Source organism: Protopterus annectens, chromosome 3.part0 (genome assembly GCF_019279795.1).
Source record: "Protopterus annectens isolate FY-2018-M chromosome 3.part0, PAN1.0, whole genome shotgun sequence".
NCBI lineage: Eukaryota > Metazoa > Chordata > Ceratodontiformes > Protopteridae > Protopterus > Protopterus annectens.
Genome location: NC_056731.1, coordinates 1,944,728,896 through 1,944,741,653, shown reverse-complemented (window position 1 = coordinate 1,944,741,653; position 12,758 = coordinate 1,944,728,896). Strand labels below are relative to the sequence as shown.

Sequence of the window (12,758 nt, the reverse complement as noted above, 5' to 3'; positions counted from 1 at the left end):
TGCCTTCCCTTTTTGGGATTTTGCTTTATCATGTAGTAGCCTCCTCCTTTTATTGTATAGTTTGTTTATGGCTGGGGTCCACCAGACAGGACGTCTGCCTTTGGAGGATTGGGTCTTGATTTTATTTGGGATCGCATGATCCATGCATTGCCGAAGGTGTTCATAGAATGCGTTTATAAAGGATTCTGCGGTCTGGGCCATATTTTCCACAGGCCCGGGGGCTTTGAAGGATTCCACCTCGGTTTTGAGGAGTGTGAAATTTGCTTTAGAGAAGTTTTTCACTGTGGTTTTCTGGGCAGGGGGTGGGGTCGGGATGTGAATATCCAGTGAGATTAGTTTATGGTCTGATCTTACCAGTGAGGGATATACTTCTGGTCTGGAGCATAGCGTCCCCATGTTGGTGATGATCAGGTCCAGTATATTTTCCCCTCTTGTGGGAGTGGTAACAAGTTGTTCCATAGCATTTGAGTTTATAAATTCTAGGAACCTTTGGGCTAGGGTGTTGGAGCTAGAGTAATGCTCCCAGTCTATGTTTGGGTAGTTGAAGTCGCCCAATATAATGGTGTTTGGAGAGGCCTTCATTTTTTCCAGTGTTCTCAGGAAGGCAGAGTGGGGTTCCTGGGTTTGGGAGGGTGGTCTGTAGCAGGCTATAAACAGGAAGGCAGTTTTACCCACTGTTAGTTGCACATGGATAGTCTCTGATGCTTCGTGCTGTGCCACCAACCTGGAGGTGTGGGTATCTTTGACGACTATTGATACCGCCCCCCCTTTTGTGGTTCAGTTCCAAGTTTTGGGGCCAAAAAGCATGGTATGAGGTATAACCTGGTAGTTCTGGGGTGCTCTCGGGAGCCTTGAACCAGGTTTCTGTTACTGCACAGATATCAATGTTCTCCATGCTAAGGAGAGTTTCAAGTGCATGCATCTTGAGGTTTAGACTTCTGGCACTATGGGGGTAGCAAGAGCCTTTGTCAATATCCGAAAGCCCAGGGGTGACAGGTGCAAGCCGTCCCTAGCGAAGCATTGTGGCTTGTCGAGCATGTCATCCCAGGCTGACGGGCACTGGATCCCCTTTGAATGACACCAATACTTAAGCTAATTGTTGAAATTGATCATCTTGTCTTCATATTTTGGCATCATTCTTGGTGAGGGTAAGATGCTACTCAAGGTCAGGATCATACCGGCCTGGGCTACATGCTCAGAGAGCTCCTCTATGTCTCTTTTCATGTAGTCCAGGGAGGTACGTCTCAGGTCATTCACACCAGCATGAACAATGACAGAGTCATATTCGTACTTGCCTTGGAGTGACCCGAGTGCTTGTGTTATGTGGAGGATCCTAGTGTCCGACAGGCAGCTCACCGTGACCTTCTCCTTGTTCAGCCTGGTGAGCAGGACGTCAGTGTGCCTGACGATAGAGTCACCTATTACAAGTGTATCAGGTATGTTGTTTAGCCTTAAGGGCTGTGACTGTTCGGCACACTGGCTTTGTGAGCTATGTGTTGCACGTGTTTTGTTTTGTTTTGGGGTAGTGGTTGCTTGGGTGTCTGCTTTGGAGGTCTCTGCTGCTTAGGCAGATTTTTATTGAGAGCCTCCGAGTATGTTTTTGTGTGTTTATGTGTTTGGTTTGCTGTCGTGGTAGGTCTATGTGAGACTGGAATTGTAGTGAGTGTGGTTTCCTTCTCTTCCTGACAGGTTACGCCAGTACTGAGTTGAGAGAGCTTAGCCTCCAACTGTAGGGAGAACACCAAAGCATTTAGGTATGAGCTTGGGAGGAAGGATGAGGTCCCTTGTCTATGAGACCATGTCGGATAGCTCTAGCAAATCCAGTTCTGGCTCAAGAAACCACATCTAGTTTATAATGTCTGGTAAATGTATGGACTGATGCCCAGGTAGCCACTTGTAGAATAGACACATAGTCTACCCCCTGAAGAAGGCTGCTAAAGAAGCAGCTGCCTGGTGGAATGAGCTTGCACATTTTCAGTTAGAACTTTCCCATGAAGGGAGTAACATGCAGAAATAGCCTTAGAAGATGTAGTCTGTTTTGAGACTGCCTTCCTCAAGGCCCTTGGGTGAGAGAGACAAAGTGATCAGACATTCTAATGGGTTTGGTTTTGTCCAGGTAATACCAAAGTTGTCTGTGGACATCTAAGGAATGCAGAGTTCTTTCAGAGGAATTCTGAGGTTGAGGGAAGAAGACAGGAAGGTTAATTGGTCTGATTCAAGGATAGCTCATTAACCACCTTAGGCATGAAGGAAGGGTTAGTACTGAGTGAGACCTTATCTTTATGGAAGACAACGTAAGGGGGGATGGCCAACAGGGTTTGAATTTCTGATACCCTCCTGGCGGATATGAGGGACACCAGCAGTACAGTTTTCCAGGTACATAGCTTTAGTGATGCTGAGTGTGCTTGCTCAAATGGAGGTAAGGTGAGTTTTTCAACGACAAAATTTAAGTTCCATGTAGGAGGAATTGGCTTACGAGGGGTCTGATATGAAGGACCCTTTCAAGAAGGGCTTAACCTCTAACCTGCATGCCAAAGGAGGTACCAAAGGAAGACAGGTGGAAATGGCTGACAAGTGTACCTTGATAGAAGAGTACGTTAGTCCTGAATGTAGAAGCTCACACAAGTAAGAAAGGATCAATGGTACAGGAATGAGTAAAGGGTCATGTTTTTCCTTTTGTCACCACTTGGAGAATCTTTTCCATTCTGCCACATAACTTCTCCTGGTACCAGGTTTTCTGGCCTCCTGCAGGACATTGAGTATGTCCAATGAGTATAGGTGTCTGAAGGGGATCAGAACCCTATCACCCATAAAGTAAGTCTGAGATTGGTCACCTGAGGGTGTATTAGGGACCCCCTGTCTTGTGTGAGACGGTCAAAATGGTGGGGTAAGCTGTGGCGATTACCCTTGGCTAAAAGATGAAGAAGGGGAAATCAATGCTGTCTGGGCCAAAAGGGAGTCACCAGCAGGATTTTTGGTTTGCCCCTCTGGATCTTCAGAAGGACCTTCTGAATCAGTGTGAAGGGGGAAAGGCATAAAGATACATCCCCGCCCAAGAGAAAGAGAAGGCGTCCACTTTCCAAACCTAGGGATGTGGATTCCTTGTATAAAACAGAGGCATCTACCTGTTCTGGGAGGAGGCAAATAGATCTACCTGGGGAATACCCCACAACACCTCTCTGTGAAGCATCTATTCGTGAGAGGGTGCAGAGGTTCTGTTGAGAGCATCTGCCATTGCATTCTCTGCTGAGGTAATGTACACTGCTTGCAGGTGGATATGGAGCGTTGATGCTAAGGACCAAATCTGTATGGCCAGGCTGCAAAGAGGGTAAGACCTTGTCCTCCCCACTGCTTGTTTATGTACCACAAGACAGTCATACTGTCTATGATTACTTTCAAGATGCCTGGTAGGAGGACTTGCTGGAAGATCTGCAATGCTAAATAAAGTGCCCTCATCTACTTGATATTGATGTGGTTCCTTTGCCTGAGTAGAGACCACTCTCCCTGCACTTTGCTTAGTTTGTTGTGGTGGTGTAGAACTGCCCCCCAACCCAGATCTGAAGCATTTGTGAAGATTTGCTGAAAGGGTGGCGCTATCTGCAAGGGTATGCCCTGGTTGAGATTGATGGCTACAATCCACCATTCTAGTTCTTTTTTCTGGCATGGTAGGAAAGGGAGAGTGATATCCAGAGGGTGACAATGTTGTAACAATGAGTCTTCAGTAGCCACTGGAACTTTCTCATATGCAGCCTTGCCAGAGGGAGCATTGGTATCAAGGATGCCATGTGGCCCAGGGCTCTCAGGAATTCTCTGGCTGATAATATCTCAAGAGTGAAAAGATTTTTGAGGTAATGGGTGAGGTTTTTTTTATCTTCTGGCATGGAATGAAGGCTGCCATCTCATCGGTTCTTATCCTGCACCCTATGAAGACTAAGTCTTGTGTAGGGGGCAGGTGGGACTTCTCCTGGTTCACAGTGAACCCAAGTCTGCCAGCGTTTTGGTCACCAGATGTAGGTGATGGTAAAGGGTGTGACAGTCCTGGTAAAGTATTAGCAGGTCATCTAGGTATGGGTATATTTGAATATCCTGTGTTCTGCAGTGGGCAATCACCGGAGGAAGGCACTTTGTTAACACACTGGGAGCTGTGGAAAGCCCAAAAGGTAATGCAGAAAATTGAAAATGCAAGGACCCTACTGAAAAATGTAGGAATTTCTTGTAGCACGGGTGAATGGGAATGTGCAAGTAGGTGTCCTTCAAATCCAGGGATACCATAAAGGCTTGGTAGGGAATTAGGGGCAAGAGCAGATGCAGGATGAGCATTTTCAAGGTGTGAACCTTGAGAAAAAGGTTGAGTATGGCCAAATCCAAAACTGGTCTCCAACGGCCATCTTTTCTTGGGACCAAAAACATCCTTGAGTAAAATCCCTTGTTTATCTGCTGTGGTGGTACCCTTTCTATGGTGTCCTGGGCCTGTAGTTGGTGCAGGACAGAAGGGGAAAGATGAAGCTGCCTTGGAGGAGGTTGGGGTATTCCCTGGAAGGGGAGGGTAGTGTCCACCAGGTCATAAAGTAATCTTTCTGAATGATGGAGTGGACCCAGGCCTCTGAGGTAATCTTCAGCCAGGAGGATAGGAGAGGGTGAGGCATATGGACAGGGGGATGGGGGGAGGTAGTGGGTTTGATTCACAGTGAAGGGGTTCTATCCTGGTCAGGCTGGCTCTAAAAGGAAGTGAAGTTAGCAGAGGAAGGAGGTCTAGGAGTGGAATGTTTCCTAGGTTGCCTCCGTCCCTTAACCTGTGATGGAGCAGAATGAGATAACTGTGTCCTAACAAAGGTTGCCCTTTGAGGGTAGTTCCTATGGTACCTACGGATAGGTGAAACCAGTAAATGTTTTAAATTTTGCAACTCCTTTCCCTTCTCTTGTAGGGATTTGAGGAGCTCTGCAGATGTTTCACCAAAAAGAGCCTTATTATCTAGTGGTGCATCCAACAACTTGGTTTGTACATCCATAGGAAGGGGTTGGAGCCTCACCCAGGAGTACCTCCTCAGGAATGAGCCTGAAGCTGCAGATTTTGAAGAGGGCTCCACCACATCATAATTGAATTTAATAGAGTGTCTAGTCACCTGTAAGGTGACGGAGAGTGGGGCGTTAAGTTGGGTCTTAGCAGGCAAGTCTGGTACATCAGGTATGAAAGTTGAAGCCTTAGAGGGGGTGTCCACAACAAACCAGGCCATATGGGTTTGATAATTTAGGGATCCAATGGCAAGAGTGGAAGAGGTATAGCCTTTTTTTCTAGCCTATCCATAAACTTACTGATCTTGTCAGTGGGGAATAGACAGGCAGAAGGTAGCTGTCTAGGGGATTTGTCAGCTGAGACTGCTATGACTCCAAGGTCTGCAGGGGGGAGTTCTTGAACAGGTACTGTGTATCCTGAAGCACTTCATAGAACCTGTCTAGATATTTGGAAGCTGGAGGCTGAGGGGCCTGTGAAGCAGCCAAAAAAGCATTTTGAAAGGTTGGAAGCAATAGGGGGACTGCAGATGGGAAGGGCTGATCCATTTGTAATAAATCAAAATACCTATTTTTGTGTATGAAACATCTGAGGCCTGCCATCTGAAGTGTTCTCCCATAAGACAGATGGCATCTCCAAAAGAAAATTCTTCCCCTGGAGATTCAGGACTGATGGTGTCTCCTCTTCCTCAGGGGTAATGAAGTCCTTGGGGATTCAATTTCAGAGCAGTAATTAAGGCACTCTTCAGAGGAGGAGTATTCTTCCTCTGATTGTTCAAAGGCCTGCAATGGAGAATGAGCAGATTGAGGTACCTATGACTGGAGGGCCTGGAAAGAGTTTGGGAAAAAACTTCCCATCCAGGTGCAGGTAGCTGCTCTATAGGTTTTGATTTCTGTTTCCTCTTCACAAGACAAGGAGGATGGGTCCATTTAAAAGCTGATATCTGGGAGGATGGCACAGCATGCGTAGGCCCTTCCGTTGCCATGAGCCATGGTTCCCCCTCACCATCAGGAGCTGATGGCTGATCTACCTCAGTGGATGTACTCAGCATTCCCGCTGAACTGGCTAACACAGTTCCCAGTTCTAGCTGAGAAACAGATATCCGATGGGACCCTGGGCTAACATCTGCCTCGACAGTCTCACCGGACTCCTGAGGTGCAGCATGGGCATCGGGCCTAACTTTTTTGGCCTTCTTCCGAAGCGGCTAGTCGAAGTACCTAACCTACCCTCCATAACTAACGCTAGACGCCGGAGTCTCTGGTTCTCTAGATAATGTTTTAATGCAGCCAGATGACTGCAAAGTGTTTTAGGCACAAACAATTTACAAATGTTACAAGACATATGGTCGTGGGCCTCTCCTAAACAGAATAAGCACTTCTCACGTGTGTCCTTGTGTGGAATTTGTCTTCCACAAGCACACTTTCCCTTTCTAGTTGACATACACGTCTGAAAAGCTGAGGAATAGATAAAAAAAACAAAAAAAACAAAGGGTACTTTTCTGTAGCAGACGGCAGAGTCAAACGAGCAAACTCCTTCCCGAAGTTGGCGATCTGAGGTCCAAAGATGAGTGGGGCAGAAAAGTTCTGACGTAGGTATGTGCAGGTGTCACTTTTATAGCCAGCATTGGTTTATGGCTCTGACATCAAATGTCGCACGTACCCCTGCTCCTATGACTTTGATATACTGGCCAGATGTCCAGTGCTGCAGGTAGCAACCTCTTTACAATTATGAATACTGCAACATGCGAATATTAGGACATCCCATGTTCTGGTTTTCAGAATAGTTCTAGCATACATACTGCATGTGCCCTTATATTCAATTCATAACAGGCAAATAAATACATACATACATAAAAGCAAAAATAAATTGTGCTATTTCAATGTAACATTCTACTATTTGTCCTTAAAATGGTGTTTTTAAGTGTCTGAAACATTCAGAGTGGAAAAATCAAACATTAACTATGAACTGGAACTTAGAAATTCCAATATCACAGACTGTGCTTTTAATCACAAAGTTAAAGTACAATTTAGAGCACAATATCAAGATCCTTCTGCACACAAGAAAAAAAAAAAAAAAAAAGGAAAAAGAAATCTCAAACGTTTTCAGAAATATAATACAACAACGAAATGCCTCCCAGATTAATACTGATATTAGAATTTGCCAAACTCAAGAGATCCACTACCTATGGCTTCTAGAAGAGGTGGGTATATAATATTCTTCCATGTTACGGAATGCAATAAATGATCATATGTATCAATTAGGCATTGTATATCATAATCAACAACTTTGTACTCATTTTCCAGAGTAGTGAATTATTTGGCACTAGAAGGATGCCATCATCAAAACTCCCTGCACTGACCACGGCAATACTGCTGGGACAGTTTCAGCAGTAAAACTGGAATTTAAATTTTTCATGTATTTTGCATTTGTGTGTCAAAGGAGGACTAATATGGCCTTTCATAAACAGCTACCAAATGCAGGGGGTTAAAAGTATTTCAATGTGACAGATTATCATGTCATTTTCTTAGTTCCATAAACATAGGCATATGGCTTTTGTTCACGATGCTGAAAATATTACATGCCCAAACTATATACCCACTGACCTGGTATTAATTAAGAAGCAATGGCTGGGTCAGATTCAGCATTGAGCAGAATTTAAGACATTATGGAAAAAAATAGCTCTCTTATGGGCATTTTGTACAAGAGTGTTCAAGTAAGAGTTTTACAAAAAGTGTCAAAGAACACAAATATTATTCCATCTTGTACATAAGTACAGTCATTTCACTGTCAGAGTCAAGCATGTGGCATTGTACTCTGTTTACATTGAAGCAGATGTAAGACTTACGTTCATGAAGAAAAATTTAGTACATGTCCAGAATATATCTGTACTACCCTGGCATCATATAGTAAATGAAATCTATGTACTTCTCCACTACAGGGAACATTTTCTCCAACAGAAATATGCCACCACCAAAACTCCTGGTACTGATCATGGCCAAGTACAATGTTAAACCTGCACCATAAAACTAAGAATACGATGCCAATGATGAGCGCTGCATGCCTTTCACTACTTTTGAGGCCCACTTTCCAATTTCAGTCAGATTCTTCTCTTGCAATGGCAATTTATAACAAGGGTAAGTTGGGTGGCCACCTGGAGCACAAGGCTGATCAGTGTGCATGCATTTCTTTTCTGCACTGCAGTTATGCTTGAAAGAAAAAAAAGAAAGGTTTGTATTAAGCCAAGCATTCACTTATTAATGTATGTGAACTGTAGAGTTTAGGGTTCCCTTCAAATAACAATCACCGTACAAGCAGCTTCATCAAATTATTTGGAATGTAACCTTCTGATGTTTATTAACACTTACATTTTACTAACCTTATCCAAAATGAACACTTCACAATCCAGTAATCAATGCAAAGTCATTCTCCACTCAAAGCAGGCCTGATTCTTAAGTTTGTGCTTAAGACTTTGCAAGACTAAGTGGAAATACAGCTGGAAAACAGACTACTGCAATAATCCATGGGATCATGTGCAGTGGTATGTGTGCACACTATACTTTTTCAATTAGTCGGACTTGTGTGTTGATCTTCTTTCTCAGGTTATCAATTGTGTTGCATCCCTTTTCTTGTTATACTTTATAGCGGCACCTCAGATTGTCCCTATGGGACAGGGTGACAAGCCACGGAAAAGGTAACAGATATGCAGATCATAGCATTCTGCATGTGGAGGGACCTGACAGACATTAATTCTTTGGATGTGCATTAGTATTAAGAGTTGGAAAATTTGAAGGTTCTGCGTGAAGTGGATGGAGTCAGGAAACTCTGCTTCAGAGAGACAGGTAAAGTCTGCTGTTGCAGCTTGGGCTGTTCCCATCCCATTCTCCTTCTAGCTGCTGTTGCTAATACAACTCAGGCTGGCAGGCTTTTGAAAGTCCAAATCTTTTTCACGTATTATCTCAGTGCATACTGAGTCAGACCTTTACTCCACAAAATGTACAACTATTTGCATTTGACCACAAAGCTAAGATATGTTATAGAATTGTTTTACTATAACCCTATCATTATGTACTCACTTGGCAAGTGGGGTCCCAGTTTTGATTGTGTAAACTGGCAAATATGGTTTCAAGTTTCATCCACACTAGACAAGTTGCAAAATAAATGTACACTGTTATTTAATTTAAAAGTGAGTGCCTAATTTTAGTGGTGATTCAGGCATAGCTAGTATGAAATATTGTAATAATACTGGAGTAAATAATCATGCAAATTGCAAGGTGGGCACACTTGACTTTTCTTGCTGCAGCGACTGTGTCAGATAAGCAGTGAGTGAAGCTACATGCAAGGATGGGCACATCTGGTGTTAGCTGCTCAATGTCATCCTCTCTTGCCCCATCCACTCTAACACCCATACCACTAACCAAACATGGGTCATTTTAGAGAATTCTTTCACTTTTTGACAGTGAACTATCAAAGGCTATGTATTACATAAGAGACACTCCTACCATGCTGGGTACATTTAAGGCCAGAAGCTTCTCCCTTTGTCTACAGATGACCAAGCTAAATAACAGGTGCTTATAGTAAGGCATTGTGTTAAGCTCCTAACCTAAGCCATTTTAGCACTGTTGGTATGTGCTCAGGCTCACACTCTCTCATTGATTTTTTTTTAGGTTTTTAGTGCTAAAGGCATTCAAAGGGGGAATATTTTTCACTAAGAATATCAGATGTGGGATATGAACTAAATGACAGTTAGAAAAGAGCTAGCAGGTTCAGGGGCTAGACATGCTCTTCTTGTGCAGCAGTTTACATCATAATATGCTATTATACATGGTGTGACTACCCTTGAGAATGGAAGCATTATTGAAAAAACATGGCTGCAAATCCATCCAAAAGGGTCCCAAATTTTGAAGATATGCTCCACAATAGACTATCACAGCTTTGGACTATACAATGTTTTTGAATTTTGCTATCATTTTCACAAAGCATGCATCCTTACAACCTTGCAGAGGTACAGAAAATGGGCACAAACCTTGTGGAGGTGCTCAAGGTCTTAACATTTTGCTTGCTGCAGATCTCTATGGCTTTTTCTTACAGTTTTAATCGAAACATATGTATTTCTCGAACTGAATTATTTAATACCCACCAGGACTGAGCTTATTTCCTAATCTCGGGTAGTTTGTCTAGATCCCCATAACCAGACTTGCAAAACAGTAAGCAAACAATGTTGGCAATATGGGTTAGAATCCCCAAATACTTGTAAGAAGCAGTTAAGCATTTTTTATTTAGTTTACTGCATGTAAGAACTTTGAATGCTGCAGATGACATTACTTAAGTTCAAGGATATCTGCCTTTCCCCATTTTTTACGGAGTACAGCCATTATAAGAAATCAGCTAGAAAGAAACTAACCCCCGCACACAGACACCCAAAAGAATAGCCTCCCAGGTGCTTGATGTACTCTGCTCCTGCCTTAAATATTTAAGTCCTCAATTTTCTGAAATTCAGCCCTGAATCTGGGCCACTAGTATCATACACAAAGCCATACCCTCTGTATGCAAGTAGGGACTTTTAAATTCTATCATATGTAAGAAGAGATTACAGTGCAAACAAATAAAACAACAAACTGAGAAAAACACATGTATTATTTCTGTGGTATTTCTTTGAAGAACATTTTTGTACTTACTGAATACATAACAGAATTCTGGAGGGGTGTACGCAACTGTATGTGTTAAGGCCAGTGAGTGGTCTCAAGATGGACAGGTGATAGTGTTTTGGTGGTGTTCTGTTCCTCTTACTGCACTAAATGTCATGACCTGCTGTAAAAGCAACTAGACCACAATACAGATGAACTCCAGTTTATAAAAGGATAAGGCACACACAAACAAATTAAACTGATCAAAATATTACAAGAACCCCCCCCCTCATTAAAATATCATGAATAAATGCTCATATGTTGCAGGTATTACACCAACTCTGCAAAATGGAAATAAACCCAAATTACAGCATCTGGGTCTGACTCCATGGCTCAGAGGGAGGGAGCCATGACTAATACTTGGGTAAAAGAGGTACAATTAGCAGCCCCAGATCTGCAGAGAGTGAGTGCAGTGAAGAGTGTGACTCGCTCACCTCTCCCAGAGGGAGAAGGAGGTTGTGGGTACTTGGGGAGTATATGGTGATATGCAATATCTCTGGCAAAGCCTGAGGAAACAACATCCTGTGCTCCAATGCTGATAGGTGAGGCTACTTGCTGGCAATGTCCACAGGGGATATAGAGCCATATATCCAAAATCCCTAGTACAATCCCAGATGGCTGCCTTAATGATGGCCCCTTTTAAGCTGAGTCTCATCCTCAGTGATAAGGAAACAAATGGGTCAACTTGCTTAGAGGGACTGATGACAGGTTGGCAACAAGGTAAAAAAAGGAGAAAAATATATGGACTATTCACACAAGAAGCTGAATGCATAATAATGCCTTTAGGAGTAATGGCTGGGACAATAAAAGAAATGACTGCAAGCACTTTATCAAACAACCCAAAACACAATAACGAAAGCTATTCACTCACCATCAACTGTTCAGCATACATGAGTACATTTGTAAGCATCAAACAACAAAACTATTAAAAAGCGTACACACACACACACACACACACACACACACACACGACACTAGACTGGCTGAATTTAGTGAAGAGGGCTGTCTGACCGGAGTTAGACTGTAGAGCCTAACAAAGCATTTTCCAGTTCCAGTACTCACCATTGAGAAATCGCAGACTAGGACCATATAACATATTTTCCTTCAAGTACTGCTCCCTGGAAACGGAATCCCCTTCTTTGCACATCTTTTTCCAGCCTCTCAAAGCCCTTGTGAAGGCAATATGATCACTTCGGCTCTCTCCATTTAGCAAAGCCTTTGCCTGTCAAAGAAAACCCATTAATACTAAAGACAGAACAATACTTAAAAGTAAATCAATAAGAAATTGTGCACAAGTGTTGCACGTGTATAAAATCAATTCAGAAAACCAAACAATCCAACTTCTGTACAAGCATATGTATAACATGTTTGATGCCCACCAAAAAATTAGGGATCACAATTTGTGACACATTTTACAATAGTGAAAACTGTCTTATTTTCAAACAAAAGTTACAGTGCTGTGCCGATGCTTCAGTAAACTAGATGTTGCTTTGCCAGTGATGCTATTTAAAGCAGTCCCAAAGTCAGAGAAAACTGCAGTAAGTGGAAAGAGAAAGTTGTACTTACAGACCAGGGGTGTGGAGAAACCTCTCACTACTGGCAAGTGCATGGGGAATGTGAAACTTTCAAAAGCAAACATTTAATGGGTTTTGTGCAAATTTTATGTTGCAACATTCATAGGTTGCTTTTGAGTTTTAATATTTTGAATCCTTACTGTGCAAAACTTATAAATATACAAGTCCCCCTCACAAAATGACAGCAGAAAAAAAGTTACATTTCATAACTGTAATAACACAAGGTGGATTATGGAAGGAACAGATATTATGGCACGCACAGGCTTGTAAGGCATTCTCCTACTAAGCTTGAGCTTCAAAACACCTTGTGTGTGGAGTAATCATCAGTACAATGCATATCTGGCAATGTGTCATTGCTAACATGCACATATAATATATGCGTGTATACACACACACACACACACACACACACACACACACACACACACACACACACACACACACACACAGATATAGCTATATATAGTCACATTTTCTTTAAAGGTAGGA

The 12,758-nt window shown here is 42.7% G+C and overlaps 1 protein-coding gene across 1 annotated transcript in view; it reads right to left on the bottom strand.

Annotated features, from left to right (window-relative positions):
- Window positions 1–12,758, bottom strand: part of DHX30 (DExH-box helicase 30) — a 1,694,732-nt gene that overhangs the window by 549,368 nt on the left and 1,132,606 nt on the right. Inside the window, exon 16 of the mRNA XM_044066068.1 lies at window positions 11,758–11,917. Within this exon, the coding sequence (XP_043922003.1) occupies window positions 11,758–11,917 (160 nt within the window). The remainder of the gene's footprint in view (window positions 1–11,757; window positions 11,918–12,758) is intronic.